We start from the raw sequence: 20,753 nt of genomic DNA on the forward strand, positions 1-20,753 counted from the left end.
GTATTGCATTTTGTCTACTAGATCGCCCTTATTAAAGATGTTATAAGGGTGCAATACCTTTCTGGAATATTTTCATCACCATGAGGTTGGTAGGCAACCAGCACAGTAGGTACCTAGTCCAAACCAAGAAAAAGTTCAGCAGGTAACACCCCCTGTAAAAAAAAAATTGCCTATTTTTATACTTGGTTGTTGTAGAAATTAAACAAATTAGATATAAGAAGCTGATTTTCAACCTTTTAAATGTGCTGATAGATTGTTTTTTTTAAATTAAAGATTACTATACAATTAATCTTTTTTGGGGGGTCTTTACAGGGGGCAAGGAAATTACGTAATGGAGAGAGTTAACGTGTGTGTGTGTGTGTGTGTGTGTGTGTGTGTGTGTGTGTGTGTGTGTGTGTGTGTGTGTGTGTGTGTGTGTGTGTGTTTATGCACCAACATTCACACAGTCTAATTTGTGTTCCTGATGAGCTGCTGATGTTTAACAAGAGCACGCACAGCATGGATGCCCATTAAGAAGGGAAGAGCTGAAACCACAACTACGAAACACAACTGAGCTCTCATCTCTGCAGCCACTGCGGGACAATAATTTAACGTACATAGAACTCAAGCAGACACACTAAACTTGTGCTGGACTCTAATAATAATCCTCTTTATAATGAGGTGCAGCAAATAAGCACTTTGGGTTTCCAAGTTTTGTGAGAACTTTAAACGATGGCAAAAACACAAATGTCGCAAATTCACAACTTGAAAGCCGGCAAGGTGTGTCTCACTGTCCCTGAATAGAACTGAGGGTTCAGTGTTTGGCTGTGGTTTAGGAAGAGGAGACGGAGAGAGGAAGATGAGAGACAGATGAAGGGGAGAACGAGGGTGTGAAGCCTGAGGAAACTCATTTATATTCAGGATGGAAATAAAAGGATTGATGGTTAAGCATCTCTCAGCTGAATACTTTACAGCCTTCAGTGTCTTTGTTTCACGAGGCAGCATTCATGGAAGCTTTACATAACTCGTTAATGACCCACAGAGACAGACAGGAGGACACTGAGAGGAGATGTGTGGGTGAACGAGTGCACACTTGAACCTGTGATAACATGGACACCTTTTCTGTAGCTCATTGAGGCTCTGAGACTGACAGCCAAGCTAACTCTTTTTAAAACCTCAGACTCAGATCCTGTGTTCTGACCTCACTGTGGAAGAAAGGCAAAAAAAAAATGTCACTCAAAGTATCACATTACTGCGACTTGCATTTGTCAAGGACATTATCTAGTATATCATTACTGGCTTATAATGTTAAGCACAGTGAAGGGTAATTTTGTTCCTCCTTATCAGGCAAATTAAACACTGAAAAAACATCTGTTCTGTAAAACGTTCAGTGAAATAATTTAGAAAAATATGTACACATGCCAAACTTTGTGTTTAACTGGAATGTGCGCACACACACACACACACACACACACACACACACACACACACACACACACACACACACACACACACACACACACACACACACACACACACACACACACACACACACACACACACACACACACAATCAGGCTCCACTGTAAGATTTTAAGGTGCAGCATGTATTGAAAACAAATGTATCTTGAGACATGCATCATCAGCATAAACAATTTAAACCAACACTAACAGAATGGAATTTCTTTTCCAGCATCTTTGCTGCATTTTTCAATTTCTGAGGGTCAGATTTCATGGGAAATATTCTTTAGGCTTATGCTTACAAGGTTGATAAAGTGACTTTCCTGGAGCCAATAGTAGGGCAATGGGCAAATACATTTTTTTTGTGTTTTGTTTCTTTGGAGTGAGCATACTGCAGGGATTTCTGCAAGAATAAACAGCACACTGTGTTTGTTTTGCTCTTGTTTGGAGTTCCAAACAGACTACAAGATGAAAAAAACAGTCTGGTAATTATTCTGGTAATATATAATCATACAGGGAAAAAAAGGATAAATCTCAGCTGATAAAGGAACACCTGCATCATAGATATCTAGTTATACTGTCCAATACAAAAAAAGAATGGACATATGCAAATCCACCCATACAAAGGGTTAAGAAGACCTTTAATCTAGGTCAACAATAAAATCTTAACGGCCAAAGCGAGTTTAACAGCAAAACATATGCATTTTTGCCTCTGCACAGTAAATGCAGAAATGCCCATGCAAAAAACAACATTAGCGTGTGAACAATATTCAAGCAAAAACCAAATCATAAGCTGTGAAATATAACAAATAAGTGCTGCTATCAGAGGCAGGCTGGCCATCTGGAGTAAGTGCACTTTTCCCAATGGGCCAGTCTAACTGTTAAAAGATTAAAAAATGTCCCATGCTGTTTGATCTTGCATTAGTCTGGCCAGCCGGCTCCAGACAGGTGTGCGTGCATGTGTGTGTGTGTGTGTGTGTGTGTTGCAAGGATACAAACTCATAACATCTCATGAGTCCATCTCTCCACCCAGTGCAGATTTAAAATATGCATGTTGGTAATAACTTAATTACAATTTTAGCGAGCATTATAAAAAATGGAATGAATAAGGGCACAGGCAGAATTTGTATATTGGAAATATGTACATGCTGGAAACCTTCCTTTTCAATGCTCTTAGAAAACATTGTGTTTTATACAGGAGTGACAATATAATGTGAGCAAATATATGTATGTCTAAAAGGTAAGAACTATTACAGAGCTGTTTAAATAGATTATCCAAGATATTGTTTCCATCTCTCTACCTGTAGTGGTATCTGTAGGTTTATATTGTAAGAATTTGAACCTTTGGATTTGTATAACTACCTAATTAAAATTCAAGATGTCAAATGTGAATGAAAATAATTAACCTCTTAAAGCATAATTTGTGTGACATCAGTATTTGCAATGGAAAGGGTAATATGGTCCTTCATTCACTGTGAGCCGGAGCCTTAATTCCACAGCCCTTTATTTGTCCTTTGTGAGCAGACTGATAAGAGGATCATGGGGACAGCAGCTGATAACCCACAGGGCTGAGAAATGATAAACTCGATGGCTAATATGGCAGGTGAGTGAGCGACCAATGCAAGCAAGAAACACTGGAGATTCAACATTGTGGGCGATGCAGATGAAATGCTGTGACTTAATTGGATTTCTTTATTTTATCTCGACAACTTGTTAGTAGTTAATGGGAAAACAAACACTCCATAATTATGTTTAAATATCTTTTCAATTAAAGGGTGGACCGTTTAATGTATGACTCAGAAGGCAAAATCCACAGTCAGTATCTCCTATACAGTCACAGTAAATCTATAATAATCCTACTGTTGCTACAAGGGCCATGTTAAACCCTTTATCAGCTGAGCAGTTTTTAGGCTCTTGTTTTTGTTAAGGTTCATGATCAAAGATTGGAACACATGTGCAGACCGTTTCACCCAAACAGCAGAGAGCACATCTTTCCCCGGTCATAAAGTCGGGGTGAAGTAAATTTGTTAGATAAAACTGGTTTAGGAATTTCAATTTCTGCGACATCCCTCTGGAGGACATTCAGGAAATTAGACAAAATACGCAAACACTCGGCTATGTTATCAGCCTCCATCCCGGTTTCCATCCCTCTGAACCACCAAAGAACAGTAATTACTGTAAATGTTGGAGCAAAAGAGGAGAGAGAGCAGAGAGAGCAGAGGGAGCGCGAGGGAGGATAAAGGAGACGACAGAGATAGTGGCTGTCGCAGCTGGAGCCAAAAGCTGTTCATTAAGCCAACCCAACCCCCAACACACATACATACACACACATACACACACCACTAAGTAATACACATCAGAACATACTAACAACACGCATAAAGGCTGTATATGCCTATCTCCGGCAACATATTGCTGCTCAAATCACTTTCACAGAATTAAACGACGAATCCAGATTGGTATTCAAAATTATTCTAATTTTCAGCCGCTCCTCCTCCAAACTCTTCTGCGCCAAACCTTTCCGAGGTTTCTTTTTTCCTGCCATCTCGCTATCCCCTCTTCTTTTCTCACTCATGTCCTTCTCTGGTCTTGGTAACCTCCTGTCATTTCCATCTCTTTCAGTTCCTTCCTCACTTCTCTCCTCCTCTCTCTCTATACCTCCCACTGAGCCCACACACATGCAGCCAATATAAGCCAATTAAACAAATGCTTTTATTCCCTCTTCCTATTACACTGTCTGTGACTCCATTCATGATAGACTTAAAGTCATTACACTAAGCTGTGTGATTGTGTGTGTGTGTGTGTGTGTGTGTGTGTGTGTGTGTGTGTGTGTGTGTGTGTGTGTGTGTGTGTGTGTGTGTGTGTGTGTGTCTGTGTGATTTTGCAAAGCTTAAGCTAATTAGGTAGCGCCCATGGCACTGCCAGTGACAATGGCAGACCAGTGAAATGTTAGAGAGATAAGGCTGAACATACTAACACATACACACAAGGATTATAGTAATGGCTTAACACACCACTGACAGGCAAACACACATGCTCCAAGATGCAGGAACATGCTAATGTAGGAGGGCAAAACATGCAACCACAACATATTTTGTACTTGATCTCATTGAAATCTTTAGATTATATTTATAAATCTTTATTCAAAAACTTTGCCTTAATTTCCTATCTCCCTCTTTCTTTGACTTCTTCCCTTATTCAGAAAAATATGATGGACTTTCTGCTACATAACAAAGTTAGAAGTTGATAACTTTTACATTCGTTAAGGTACGCTAGTTTGACGGTGTCTGCATCTCGTTTAGCTGCTCAACAGATGGCCAATAAATATAAGGAAAGTAAAGCCATGAGAATAAATTACTCCTACACACAAACAAGAAGTTACACTCACACATCCACAACACACATCTGTACACACAGAGAATCACACCTACACACAGATATACACAAGTTATATTACAACAAGCCCGACACACACTAACACACAGAAAATTATAACAACCACAAAATGAGAGTCAACACACACACACACACACACACAGACAGACACACACACACACACACAGAAAATTACACCTACACACACTCATTTCTGCTCGCGTAATTGAAGCCAAAACTGTTTTCAGCAGGGGTGTAAATTTATTGGCTGCACCATCACACATGACATCACGAAGTGTGTGTGTGTGTGTGTGTGTGTGTGTGTGTGTCTGAGTGCAGCCTATCTGTGATAAATCGTCTCTATACATAGGTAATAAACAATACAACATACTTTTCCATAGGGAGTCGCCTAGCTTCCAGCATGCTCAGATGAGAGGTGTAAGTGTGTGTGTGTAAGTGTGTGTGTGTGAATGTGTACGTGTGTGTGTGTGTGTGTGTGTGTGTGTGTGTGTGTGTGTGTGTGTTTCCCAAGAGCCCCTTACAGCCTCATACAAACAGAACCATAAATACAGCTACTTCAAACCTTTTATTGAGCAGAGTATGTACTCCCTGTTCCTTCATCCACTTGTTTCTTCACTCTTTTACTGCATCCTCTATTTCTCTGCTATTGTCCATTTTCCATCTTTGGCCTTTATTCTTCCCCTAACCCCTCTGTGTCTCTGATTTTACCTTCTGTCCTCCGTTGTGAGACTTTTCCCTCTGCACTCCCTCATCCATTTTCTCTTATCATCCCTCTCCTCTTCCCTCTTGTCTTCTGCTTCTCCTACTTTCTGTTACTCCACATCTCAGCCTGTTCCTCCCACAACACTTTCTGTCAAGCCATTTCTTCCTACAGACTTTATGCAAAACATTTTTGCATTTTATGATGCATAGCCTCTCAATCTATCCTTCTTCCAGGCTTCTCTTCGTCCTTCAATCCCGCATCTCTTCTCCTCTCCACTCTAAAGTTAAATGTTCTGCCAACAAAAACTATAATAATCAATTGGTTGCAGTAAGCTTGCAGAGTCATATTTATTTTTGATTAATTAAGAACCAACATTCAGCCTGTTTTACATATCAGGCATTCGAGATAACTTCAAAAAAATACTGTAATTAGCACTTCAAGAAGTTTTCATTTATAAATAAATTGTACAGTGCGATTTTGGGACCTGTCCCAGGCTCAGAAAAACACAGCTAGAGACAAAGACAGTGTTTCCTCTCAGATAAGACTTAACAGTTGAGATTTTATGCAAAGTCATAAAAACGTCTTTTTCCTGAACTGTACCTATTTCGTTCTATCACAGACATTATCTGGAACCATTGTTCATGTCTTGATGAGTTCTCAGATAGAAAAAATCTGAGTCACAATGAACATCTCGTTGGGTTCTGTACTGTAGATGAGGCATGTTATTTAGCTCAAGTGGCAGCCCTGCTTTCAGCTTCTTGATTTGCTTTTATGTTTTTTTTTCTTCTTTTTCTTTAAAAAGCCCACTCTGTTACATTCTCAAACTGTTTATCTACTAACTACTTGCCATAGCATAAAAGTACGCAGGAGCTTTCTACAGTATGGATTTTATGAAACAGTATATCACCATCTTACAGTACATACCGTGTTATAAAATTCAAATTCTGACATTGGCCTGTCATAAAACTACGTCCTTCAGGTATCTCTAAAAAGCTATATTTATAACTCTCATATCAAAAGCTTCAGTTTAAGAGACTTGTACTCAGAGTGAATGAGAAGAGGGGATGTCAGTGAAGTAGAGAAGTGATAGTCAGGCAGGAGAGAGAAAATGAAGGAGGCTGAGAGAGCGAGAACAAGACACAGTGGAGCAGGTTTAGAGCAGATAGTGAGGTGTGTGTGTGTGTGTGTGTAAGTGTGTGTTTAATTGGGTAACATGACATGTAAGGGGTGTTGGTGAGAAATGGGTCTCAATGCAGCAAGGGCATGATTCAAGTTTTCACATGCACTCGCAGGCTGATAAGTTCATACAAACACACACAAACACAGAAAAATATACATACAGTGATGATATGATAGGAAGGACCAATACACTGTTTGTAATTGGACATTAACATGCTGGCTTAAAGGTGCACTGTGTCAGCTCAGGCCACATGCTCCAAACAAATAATGGGCAGCATTTCAACTCCATAAATTGTAAATGTATAGGCATCGGTTATTTAAAAAAATGTCAAATACTAACTAACAGCAGGGCAAGAATACGCAAATTCTAATAAAATTGCTGCATTGCCGTGCAGGGAGCATGAGGCGGCTCCAGGAGAAAGATCTTCAGTTAGCAGTTGTGGCGACTCGGATTCAGCCGGGGAAAAAAACAGCACCAGAGTCACAGCGGGATGGTGGAGCATTGGATCTAATCTGTGTAACGACATCAGCAGAAAGTTTACTGATCCAGCGGACTAGGCAGTCTCCAAGGATCAGACTGCCAGTGCACTTCTGGCTGAATTCAAGCTGACTGCTAAAGAAAATCTGTCTGTTTCCCCTAGCTGCAGCCCCCTTGACTACCGGCAGACTAGTCTCATAACGGCAAATAAAAAGAGGTGTGAGCCATTTTTTATATTTTTTGCCACTTTGGATTTAATTAAATAAACAAACTACCACACCACGCGCAGACCATGGATATGCAGCTCTACTTCTTCGTCCTCTCATGTTGGACTGAGGGCAGTGACTCACTATCGCCTCTCGAGGATCAAATGGTTTTACAAGCTGTTTAGCATTGCAGTAGATATCTCTGCATAGGAAATGCATCGACACTTATGACATAACGTTAACACGGTAAGCTCTTCACATTAGGTTGATAATGTTAGTACTCTTTAACTTTTTCAACAAAAATGCCATCCAGATCTTATGCATTGCATCTCTAAACTAATGTACACACCCAAACACACACACACACACACACACACACACACACACACACACACAGTCCCCCAAGAGAGGGGAAGTTGCTCGAGGGAAGCAATAAAATGTGCTGCAGCCAACTCTCATCTGACCGTAACCTGGTGCCGGAACACACACACACACCCCACCGCAGTCTATCTGCTTCACATAGCTACATGCACACACACACACACACACACACACACACACACACACACACACACACACACACACACACACACACACACACACACACACACACACACACACAGTGCGTGATAGGTCATAATACACACAAACCTACACACTCCCTCCTTCGTTGCATCCCTTGGGTATATTAAGAGCAGTAATGATACTGTGCCATGACTTCATTGTGTGTGTCTGTGTGCATGCATGTATGTGTAACACCATTAGTGATCTGTGAAGGGAGTAGTTATTAGCATAAAGGATGGCTTTATATAGCACCAAAAACTCCCCCACTGTGAAAGACCCCCAGCACGTGCACGTCACGTACACGAACACACACTTATAGTAATGACCTATATTGTTAAGCACACCGAACATTCCAAGTACACAATAATAAACTCCTAATTTGTTATATACTGGATACATTTAGGGGGGACATAAGGGGAGGAGGAGAGAGAGGAGAAAGAAAGAGGGAAGAAGAAAAAGAGCCGCATACGTAGAGAAAAACTAATGAGGAGAGAAACATGGAACGAGATTTAAGGCCAGACAGAGACACACAAGGACAAAGGACAGAGAGGCTCATGGACAGTTAAAGCAGATGAGGGAGAAACAGAAAACAATACAGATCACCAGAAACAGAGAAGAGACAAGAGGATAAAGACAGAGAGGAAGCGACAAGAAGGAGTTCTCCACTCCTGTACAGCCAATACAGGATGCTGTCCATGAAATCACAGTGCCCCCTATTGGTTGTCTAGGAAACAACATTCTGGATACTGGCATTTTTATTTGCGTTTTATTTTGTGTTTTGTGTGTGTGTGTGTGTGTGTGTGTGTGTGTGTGTGTGTGTGTGTGTGTGTGTGTGTGTGTGTGTGTGTGTGTGTGTGTGTGTGTGTGTCTGATAACAGCACACTATCAGATACATGTAAATACTGCTTTCTGTGTCATCTCTTTCTCATTTGATACACAGTTCATAATGTAACGTATTAGGAAGGTGGTTGCTGTTTCTGAATATAGGAGTTAACCAGATCCTTACACACTTCAATCACATATGCTCACATCACAACATGTGTGAAATAATACACCCGCAAGGTGCAATGTTTTAATGCCTCAGATGTAGCACCGAGGTAAACAGGTGTTCACCAGAAGGACTCATATGAGAACCACTACCTTCACAAACAAGCTGAAATTGTAAACACACATCCATGCATATGACAAAAAACATGGCTTCAGTGTAATACGTGACTGTGGTATGTGGGTGAAATGTAAAGCGGGATTTGCTTCTTTGTCATGGTGTTCCTGCATAATAGATTATTCCATTATGGGAGATAATTCATAGCTCACCTAAACTGCAGCTGCAGATTTATAAATGTAAAGTGTGGTATGTGGATTGTATGTTACAGATAATATTTCACATATGAATATAGTCATTTAATAGCTCTGACCCAGAATCAGAGACAGGTTTTAAAGTGTTTTCTCAACCAAATCACCTAATGAATGCTTATTGACATTTATTAATTCTAAATGTGTCACATTATTTTTGTTAAAGGTTGATTTACTGTTAGAATAGCCCAATTTTAAACTACAATTGAAAGTTCTTTACAGCCAAGTAAAATCCACCAAGACTCTTCTGTTAAGGAAGCAAAGCACAACTACTGCTGCTGAATAAATAAATCAATAAATGAATAAGAGAACCAGTCACACTTCTTGCGGTCTCCGCGTTGCCTTTCCATAGCAGCTGAAGTGAAATGGTTCTTTCACTATAAGCTCAAAATGGGATTTGAAGGGTTTAAACCAAAATCTATGATAAACATCAATACAATAAAAAACAGGACAGCGTGAAACAGAGTGAAAGAGGAAGAGACAGAATCAGATGGTGAGTTGGAAACCCATGGTGTGCCATCAGCTTAAACATAATTTCCGAGTCACTACATCGTCTAGTATTTTATACACAAACACAAACACACACCAGTCTAACAGTAATATATTCCGTATAAACACTGCAGACAAGTTGTTTCTGATAGGTATCACCCAGTGACAATTCATGACAACTGACAAATTCATTTTCAGAGTGACTTTCATAAAGTGGCTTAATCAGCCCTCCAATTTCTGTTTACGTTTCATGTTCTGCTACACTTTCTACATTTCCTGCTCCCTTAAAGTCTCATTATCTGTGTTACTTCCTCCTCTCTTCTTCCTCCCTCATCTCTCACTGGTCCGTTCTCATTTTTCTCTCATACTCTTTGTCCCTCTCTACTTCTCTCCGATCCACACAGTGTTGTTCGCTCTTCACCTCCTTCAGATTGGAGCAGAATTCCCATCGGAATCCTGAACTGCATTTAATCAGCAGCTTTCCAGTTTTCCAGGCTTCACAATCCAATCTCAATCCCCCGCACGCAAACACACACATTCCTCTCTCATTTAAGATATTACTCTCTCTCGCTTACTTCCTCACTCCACCAACTCCATAATTCTTAATAAATTATGCACAAACACACACACACACAAATATGTGAGTGTGTTTGAGAAATGAAATTCTCCAGAACTGCAGAGATTCTGCTGTCACATAAAAGAGTCTACAGCAACGCAAGCAGCTCTGTGAGGCTGCGATGTCCACTGTAAAGCACATTGTAAGTGCCAAAGTTTGTGGTTTATCCTCAGCAGTTGTGGTGAAGAAAATGTTAAAATTGTAGCATTTGAAATTGCAGTGGCTCTCAGTCTTACACTCTTGAAATTACCTTGATAAAATGCTGATGCTATCAAATATTGTATAACTGTAAATGTTGATATTTTGTAGGTGTTTGATCATAAACCAAAGTAATACACACATTTTGACCCAATGATGATGGTTGAAAAATCAGGGGATCACCAAAGTTCTTATTACACTTCATCCTGTGGGGAACATGAATGTCTGTACCAAGATTCATGGCAATAACTCCAGTGTTTATTGAAATATTTTAGCGTGGATCAAAACCTTGTCATCAGGGAGGCTGAAAAACATATAACATCATTTTGTAAAATTTTACTCTGTATAACGATCTTTTTGAATGCCGAAACTAAAGTCAAGAGAAAATTACATTTTGGATGTTGAAAAATCATTAGATGAAACAAGCAGCTCTGAGTGTAGAACATCCATGTAACCTAGTGTACGGGTGCTGGCTGCTTTTCATTAATACTCTCACATACTCATACAATTATTGTGATGGGACGAACAAAATTAACACACCCCCTCACACACACACACACACACACACACACACACACACACACACACACACACACACACACACACACACACACACACACACACACACACACACACACACACACACACACACACACACACACACACACTGGAATTCAAACACCTTGGAGCAATCTCAAAGAGGAGTCATACAACAGATGACAGAGGTAGGGTAAAATCCAGACATCCTTGCATACATAATGATTTGCGGTTTAAATTCTAGTGAAGGCAGATGGTGTGTTTTAATGGAATAAGACCTGAGGTTGTTCTGGGAACACACACATACACACACACACACACACACATTCACACACATACATACAAAAGGACATAATCACAGATGCTGGGAAGATCATAGACATATGTTGGGGTCCATCCAAACGCAGCAGGGGACGCTAGAAGCATCAAACAGTTGCTTGTATTTGTCTTTTTGTGCACGGGTCAAGTAGGCCTGTTTGTACTTGTCTGTGCATGAAAGTGCCAATGTGTGTGTGTAACTACGTACTATAAACAAATGCAAACGTAATTATATATCAATATAATAAAGTGTTAAATGCATTTAGCCCACCTTTGCAATAAGGCTGAAGGGATCTCGGCAGGAAGGCGGCAGTGCTGATGTCACTTCCTGTGCCATGTCCGGTACTTCCTGTTGTAGATACAGCTCTAACATGGATGCCAGCTGAGACAGACCTTCTTTCTTGTGCTCAGACATGGAATTCAGATCTGTAAAAAAAATGTTTATAAAAAAACAAGAATTAGAGTCGTATACCTCAATCAAGCAGTCAAAATGTCTTCACTTCATCAATTTATCTATTTTGACTTTTGTGTGAAATTGGCATAATTGGCATTTGAATTCTTGAGTTATGGCCCAAAATGTGTTTTGTGAGGTTTTGACCACCAAATTCTAACAGGTCATCCTTGAGTCCAGGTCAGTGTTTGTGCCATATTCTCAGGCAGACAACCCGCAGACATTATGCCTCCGACCACAGCTGTTCTCGGCGTTGATGCATAAAAAAAAACATCTCTCTGTCCCTGCACGCACACACACACACACACACACACACACACACACACACACACACTCTTGGAGGAGAGACTTACGTGATTCATGCTCCTCCAAAGTGTAGAGCTCCTCACTCCTGCTCTTAGATGGACTTAACTAGAAAGAGAAAGAAGAGTGGGTATTAGTTATTATAGTTTTACAGAAGTATTTTTCTGCAATTGTTACACATTATAAGTGGCACTCACTGAAGCATATTGTTGCTGTTGAATAAAGCAGCTTTGTTTTGTTGCACAGCTTTTTTTTAATCTATGCATTGATTTTCAAGGAGAGCAAGAGCAAGTGGAATTTCCCTAAACCAACTTCGGTGCTTTTAATACGTTAGCGGTAGTAAACACATGACTAACCTGATAAATAAATCTTAAGTTAAAAGTTTTCATAATAAAGGAGTAACGTACAGTACCAATCAAAAGTTTGGACACACCTTCTCATTCAACTACTTTGAAGAATCTAAAATATAAAACATATTCTGGTTTGTTGAGCATTTGTTTGTTTACCACATAATTCCATGTGTGTTCCTTCATAGTTTGGATGTCTTCAATATTAATCTACAATGTAGAAAAAAAGAAAGAAAGAAAGAAAGAAAAACAATTGAATGAGAAGGTGTGTCCAAACTTTTGACTGGTACTGTACATTCCACCACTACTATCAAAAGTAGAAGTACAACTAGCCATTTTTGTATCTTTCGTCAACAGTGAGAAACATACCAAGGAAAAGATGAGTCTAGCAGCCAGACGGACTGAGTCAGTGGGAACTCTGGGTAGGAGGCTTTGCAGACATTTACACTCTCTCTTATGGCCAGACCATGCTTGTTTCTGTGGGAGGAGGGAATTTCAACAAATTGAATAACAAACCCACACACACACACACACACACACACACACACACACACACACACACACACACACACACACACACACACACACACACACACACACACACACACACACACACACACACACACACACACACACTTACTTTTGATATGCACACATACCTGGCAAGTGATATTGCAGTAGCGAGCCATCTTGCACTGGGAACACCGCAACAAGGTCTCACGTCTAGACAGAAGCAGAAAAAAAACCATTAGTAAATTCTTCACAGATATTCAACTGAGCTTCCACAAAGAGAAACCTGTCTGTCACTACAGCATCAAAGAAAACAAAATGATTCAAAAGCTGATTCCCTGTTAGGCCGGAGGTAGAAACATGTTAAAGCTTCTCTCAACGAAAGAAAGACTCAGTGAGCTGGAATGGGACCAGCACTTTGGATTTCAAAGAATCACTGATGTCAAAATTTCATTGCTGTTACACCATTTTTGAGTTTGGATAAAAACTGTTCCACTGCTCAGTTTCGTTCATATTTGATCTGCTACACTACCAAACATATGCACATATCTGCTCAAGCATCCTTTATGTTCCTGCCATTTTCTTGACCTTTTCCCAACAACATTTGCCTTTTATAACCACCTTTTATATTTGCTGTATCAAGATGACCGTATGCATCCATTATCTAGTTTATCTACCTACCCATCTTCTTTTAGATTGTCTCAGATCAATACATTAGCATACACTCTCCTCACTGTCGCAGCCTGTTAGTATCACAGCACTTGCATACGTCTGAGCGCCTGTGTGAGTTTTGCTGTGTGTGTCCACTTGTGGTGTTTGTGTCCGTTTTTGTGAGTGAGTGTATGTGTGTGTTTCCTGCCTCCGAGGTCTGCTGTGTTTCTCGGAGTGACACTACTGTCCTTTCCAGTCTGCTTGTCAGACTGATAACAAGCCGTAGCACAGCAGTGACTGTCTGCTTCACACAGCCAATTACAGTCAGCAGTGAAAGCAACACTAAGAACGCACACACAAGACACAATGTGAGTCAGGGGAACTCTTCAGTGAGTTTGAGTGTGTTTGCACATGGGTCGATATGATCCATACAGATTATATACATAAGTATTGCACTCGCAAAACATAATAATAATGTAGCAGTGGGTTTTTTTGACAATTAGATGGGGAGAGAGAGAGAGAGAGAGAGAGAGAGAGAGAGAGAGAGAGAGGAGAAATAGAGAGAGGGAGAGACAGAGACAGAAAGAGAGAGGGAGAGAGAGAGTGAGAGAGAAAGAGAGAGAGAGAGAGAAAGAGAGAAATAGAGAGGGGAAGGAAAAGAGGGAGAAAGAGAGACAGGGGAGAAGGAGAGAGAGGGGAGAAAGAGAGAGAGAGACAGAGAGAAAGAGAGAGAGAGAGAGAGCACCTTGTCCAAATCCCTTTGACATTTGTAATAACACTAATAATATGACAGCAAGATATCAGGCATGAAACATGCAGACTGAGGGTGGATGACATGAAATATAAGCGCAAGCTGAAATCAAACCAGGAACGTTGCATGATCTGCCTCTGCGACCACCAGATGACAAAGACGGCCCATGTAGCAGGTTTCTCCAAGACAATAACCTCTAATCTCCCCTCCGTAACAACAGATTTTTGGACCGTGTGTGTCTGCGCAGCTTGATAATCTAATTTTTCATGGTGTTTCTGGGCCTCAGTGAGGTACAGCTGCCAGATGCTCGGTCTCACTACTATGATTTCATGTTATTAAACACACTCATTTTGGAAGTCTCTGCAATTTACACGCACAACTACTGACGACTGGCAACCCAGAATGCTTGGCATCTTGCATTCAATTTTGTGTGTGTGAAGGATTTCTCTGCATTACTAGTGTCATTCCAACATTGGAGCAAAAGCGCAGGGGAGCCGGGGCTCAGCAGAGGAGCCTGAGGCTCGTTTGGCATGAGCTGACATACAGTAAGAAGTCGCTCTGTGTGGTTTATCACATGATGAGAGAGAGGGAGAGAAAATGATAAAATTCAGCTAATTAGATCTGACAATGGATGGTATTATGAGCTAACCCACACAAAATGAGGTAATGGAGAACATGCTATGATGGATTATAATACATTAGCCCAGGGCTTATCGTACTGAATATGGGACATTTGATTAGATTGGACATACTTATGAATGCCGTAGATGACATTATGAGGACCTTAAAGGCAAAGTCAGACCCATAATATGAACACACACTCACTCACACAGCGCGTGTCTGACAGAAGGCTGTTGCCTGTTAATGTTAGCGTCAAAAGTTAAGTGTTTCCTCGGACCGTTTATCAGTGCGCCACCAGATTAGACTGTTGTATTTGGCTCAGGGCCCCCATTCAACAAGTTTCAAAAACACCATTTTTTTATTTTGTTCTCTCCTCCTCGCCCTTTTAGTTTCTGTGATTAAAAGCTTTCCTCTCCATCAGTCTTCTGCTTTACCGCTTCTTACCCTGCTCTTGTTGAGCTGATGTGTCTTATTTGAAATGACCTTTTCAGCCTGGGACCCAATGGTTAAATTTATAGTGTCGCCCTGGTACAGAGGTTCATGAAACAAAGTTATTCTTGTCACGTTAAGACTTACCAGAAACATGGAAGCCACCCACAGTTTAAGAAACACATGCCTGCAGTATGAGACACAATGCATAACAACAGATAGGGGCAGGCCAGACCTAAACACAGCCAGGTTCTGTGCAGCTTCAACAGATGAACTGAGAACACAACTCAGACACTAAGAGTTCGGTCACATCACAAGCTGCCAACCGCAGGAAGTCCATCCATCTTCATGAACCCAAACAGCAAGGCTGACGCTGACCATGACACCATTCTTAGTTATCAACTTGTTCTCTGCAGCTTAACTTTGTGGGAAATGTTGCCCTTAAGAAGGCAATCACATGCTGAAAGAGTTATACCGTGTTCATGTATAGGTCGTTTTGATATCAGATACAGTAGATTCCCATTACTTTTACTATGCGGTAAACCTTTTAAAACCTGTATAATAACATCATAAACATGGAATCCTTCAGAAATTCCATTATAATTTATTGGAAAAGCATATCTTTCGATATGTCAAAGAGCTAAAATTCTCACCTACTGTAATGATGCTTGACTTTAACATTCATAAACATATGATCTGTGGGGATCGATGCTGATTTAGTGGTTGTAAATAATGTTCTGAAGTAAAAAAAAAAGAGCTGGAAACAACACAACTTTAAACACAGTGCAGCTTAAATCCATGTCTGTCAAAATGGGCACCTGTGGATATATGCCAAAAGATGATGGAAATGTTATTCTACTAAACTGTATATAATAATGGACTTAACCCCAGGCCACTGTAGGAAATGTTCAATGTTGAAATCAATGAGCAGGACAGTTTTTTGGCAACTTTGAGTGCTTCTGTGTCAGTGCGATGAAGTAACTTGATTTGACAGATATCCATTTCACTGGATCGGTCAAAAAAAGGCTGTCCCATATGGTTATTTTATTTGTATAATTTCTCAAATTGAGTTACCAGAAAATGTACTATATCAAGATATGGATATCAATACCATTGTCATTTCTGATATTATTGAAATACAGATGCAACAACTAAGTCACTGAGAGGAGAGAGAGAGAGAGAGAGAGAGAGAGAGACACGGAATATCAGTCAAATACTGTATATGTAGTTACTGAGCCACATTAATGCACAGTTGCACCGCAGCAACTGTTGTTATGGTGACCGCCTCCAAGCTGATAAGCTCTCAGCATTTTCAAGGTATCCACTTAGAGACAGACTCGCGTAGTATATGCGTACATAACTGTATAGATATCGGTCACATGATTCAGGTATATCAGGTTGTATCTTGGCTAAACATAATTGAATATTTCCTGTATTCTTTCCTGACACTCATGAAAACAGATATTTTTGCATTTTTCTCATTTCAAGTGGGAGAGTGGGACAACAGAAATGTATTTGCTGTTGACTCTCTCTGAGATTCTCTCCAATTGCCAATGTGATTTCCATCTGAAATATTGAATTTTAGCTCCATCATAAGTACGCAAGATGATATCGGCACGTCATTTCCTCCGATATGACAGAGAAAGAAGACGCCGTAGTGCTCGGCAGGACGGCCGACAACTCCTCGGGACGGGCAAGTTCGAATAAGCGTACTAGAAAATATCAAAGGTTTGGGCAGGCGGGTTTATCCCTAAACAATATCGCCAATAAAAAAAATGTTTTTTATAGTAACATCTTGTAGTTCAACAGTTCAGCCAACTGTTCTTCCAAATGACACCCACGTACATTCTGTACAATTCACACACATTATTCCTTGATTCAAATACACAGAGACGACTCTGTTCTGGCCTCGAGGCGATCACCAACAAGAACATACGCTGCTACATACAGTACAAACAGTATGATACGCACACTGATTCGACGCAGTCCAAATATAGATGCGGATAATGACAACAGAACAAGACGGATCAAAATAAACTGGAAAAGACGGCAAGAAAAGTATAAACATCCTTATATAGTTCCTGTCAGTTCATTAGTATTCAACGGAGCCATGCCTTCTTAATAAGAAGAATCATTTTCATACTGAGATTATGATTTCTACCATGAAGCACATCGGCCTCCTCCTCAGCCATATTCTCTCATTATGTTCTCCATTTCCCTCTATCATCTCCTTCCCTCTCTTCATCCCTTTCTTCCCACTGCCTTTTCTCTGGCCCTTCTTCTTCCTGCATGTCAGATGTTGTGTGAAGTGATGGTGTTGTGGATGGCAGGTCCATGGTTGGACTGCAGGAAGAGTAGGAAAACTCATGAATAACATTAGATGGGTTTCATGAGGAACATGTAGAAGACTGAATTAAAAAGTAGACGCCTACCCTCTCTCTGCAGCCCCTCCTCATCTCAATGTAATACTCTCTTATTTTGTTCCTCATTCCTTCATTAACATAATAATTGTGTCGTTCTCTCTGCCATGCCTCATTTTATTGCTCATAAACTACACACTAAGGGTGTGATACTAACAAACTTGTGTTATCAGACCACCACAAACTATTTAAAATATTAATTAATGACTTAAGTTGTGTACCTAGCAAAAATGGACCTGCTGCTTTATTCTGTTTTATACAGTACCAGTCAAAAGTTTGGACACACCTTCTCATTCAACTACTTTGAAGAAACATATTCTGGTTTGTTGAGCATTTGTTTGTTTACCATATAATTCCATATGTGTTCTTTCATAGTTTGGATGTCTTCAATATTAATCTACAATGCAGAATTTAAAAAATAAAGAACAAACCATTGAATGAGAAGGTGTGTCCAAACCTTTGACGGGTATTGTATGATTTTAAACGTAGTATCTTGGATCGTTGACTGTTGTTTGGACAAAACAATAACTATGAACATGTCACCTTGGGTTCCAGAATAATTGTCATATAAATTGGCAAAAGGTTTTAAGGAAGACAACTAAGATAGGCAAGTCACTGAAGTAATAAGACAATCCATATGTATTCATTTGTATATATCATATAGTATGTATATTGTGCCTGCTTTATTCATGTTTTCCTACTCAAAACAACAGCAGTATATTTTTTTGACCTTGCAAATTAGCCAATTCTGAAGTTGTGCAAGATGTCCAACATGCAGTCATCATCAACTCCTGAAAAGTAGATTGTTTGCAAACAGGGCAGGGACACAGAGAGGAAAGACACACAAAAAGAATGAAGGATATACATCTGTCCCCGGACAGTAGAGGAAGTGACTGAAAAATGCTGGTTTTCCTCATTGATATTCAACAGCATAGTTGTGTGCACCCACATGTGTGTATATGTTGTCAATTTTGTTAAATCTATGCTATCAGACACCTAATTAGGCCTACCTCAGCATGTCTCTGTTGGTGTGTGTGTGTGTGTGTAGCATGGTAATTAATTTCCCATGAGTATTGGCTGCTGTGTTGCAGTCATGAGAGAGATTTAGTCCGTTGTTGTGTTCGTGGGTGCGTGCTTGTGTATGTTAATAATTAGCGGGGTCCTCTTCTCTGGGCTGTCCGGCCGTGCCTGAGTGAATTTTCTCATTTCCAGGCTGGGTGGCCAACACAGATTGGTATGACTCACTCCCCCACATGACAGGTAGTGGTGTGCGAGTGTATGAATGAAGGTAAATGACTCACAAATATGAACATATATCAGCAACTATCCAGATGCATTCAAAGTGGTTGAAGAATATTAGAAAACTAGAACATTACGTCATGTTTTACATTCAGAAACCTGGCTCTGGTCTGCTTGAGCCTGTCTTGTTTATTTGATAGTGGAGAAGATTGACTTGATTGAGCTCTTCCTCATGCAGCAAAATCAATCCTCCCTTTGCCAGCACTTCTTCTGCCGTAGATTCTAAAAGCAAATGTGAGAGAATGTAAGCATGAGAATTTAACAAATGAGCTTCCTGAATGGACACTACTGCCATCCAGTGTCGCCTCTGTGCTACGATAGTCCAGCCTACACGGATGTGAACCACTCAGTACACTGCAGGCATCCACAGCTCAGCTACACATCAACACATCAGTTTAGTGTAGACTGGTGACTGGCTGGCATGTAAAGCACTGCTGCCAGTGTGTGTGTGTGTGTGTGTGTGTGTGTGTGTGTTTTTGAGAGGGAGAGACGCCAAATGTGTTGCATCCACAGCATCCTGGAGCCTTGCTGGGTTTTTAATGGTTATTTAGAGGTTGATTCATTGACACCAGAGGGGACTCTTATGAGACGAGACTCCTCATGGCTTTATTGTCGTGATGATGAGAGAGCATATGCATGTACACACATGCAAACGCCCACAAAATATGGCCTTAAGGGAACCTTATTCTTTTTGTTAAAGTACTTTTTGTGTTTTTGTACAGCCTTAAGACCTAAAAGGTTAGGAAATGTCTTTGGTAGGTAGCTAATCCAATGTAACAATGTGCTGAAGGTGATAACAAGAAATGTATAAGCTTTTCTAAAACATACTACAAGCCGGAGTAAAGAAAGAGAATACACCTGGAGAATATGAGCACTGATTTGGTTTGATCACAGTTAAAAGCCTGACAGTTGAATTTCTGAACAACCAGAATTTAAATATGAGTTATGTAGGTAAAAAGGGGATTAATCGTCTGAGTCGGCTGTGAAAAAGGCATGAATTACTTGTGTGATATGCTGATTGAACTGCAAACAAAAATCTTATTAATCAATATCTTATCAATATTTAACTGAGGGGAAAAACCTCCAGATTGGTCACGGAAAACAGCAAATTATAGTGAAAAATCTTGTTGATACTTTTGTCCCAGACGTCATTCAGAAAACGTATCCTTTCCACAGAGAGCTTAAATTATGTTTTCTTTTAGGTTTTTTTTTTGCCTTTGGGTTTGAGACACAAGCATATACAAGTATCAGATGAACTATCAGTGTTTAAGATCAGTGGAATAATGTGAATCCACATGGATCCCTTTGATTTTATTCACATTTCTACTGGGAACAAACAAACACTTATAAACACTGATGGTTCTGCACTAAGCTGAACCACCCCAGAAAAAAGAAATGTTCATCGTCGTTAGGGCCAAAGTAAGAAATTCTGTTGGTCCATGTGGTCCTCACAAGAACCGTTAAGACGATACACGCAGGTGTTTTACTTTATGA

The 20,753-nt window shown here is 40.2% G+C and overlaps 1 protein-coding gene across 1 annotated transcript in view; it reads right to left on the reverse strand.

Annotated features, from left to right (window-relative positions):
- Window positions 1-20,753, reverse strand: part of smyd3 (SET and MYND domain containing 3) — a 66,691-nt gene that overhangs the window by 37,869 nt on the left and 8,069 nt on the right. Inside the window, exons 2-5 of the mRNA XM_054612371.1 lie at window positions 13,238-13,301; window positions 12,948-13,055; window positions 12,282-12,339; window positions 11,749-11,903 (exon numbers count right to left, since the gene is read on the reverse strand). Of these exons, the coding sequence (XP_054468346.1) occupies window positions 11,749-11,903; window positions 12,282-12,339; window positions 12,948-13,055; window positions 13,238-13,301 (385 nt within the window). The remainder of the gene's footprint in view (window positions 1-11,748; window positions 11,904-12,281; window positions 12,340-12,947; window positions 13,056-13,237; window positions 13,302-20,753) is intronic.

The sequence above is a fragment of the Anoplopoma fimbria genome, chromosome 2, assembly GCF_027596085.1.
Source record: "Anoplopoma fimbria isolate UVic2021 breed Golden Eagle Sablefish chromosome 2, Afim_UVic_2022, whole genome shotgun sequence".
NCBI classification, from domain to species: Eukaryota; Metazoa; Chordata; class Actinopteri; order Perciformes; family Anoplopomatidae; genus Anoplopoma; species Anoplopoma fimbria.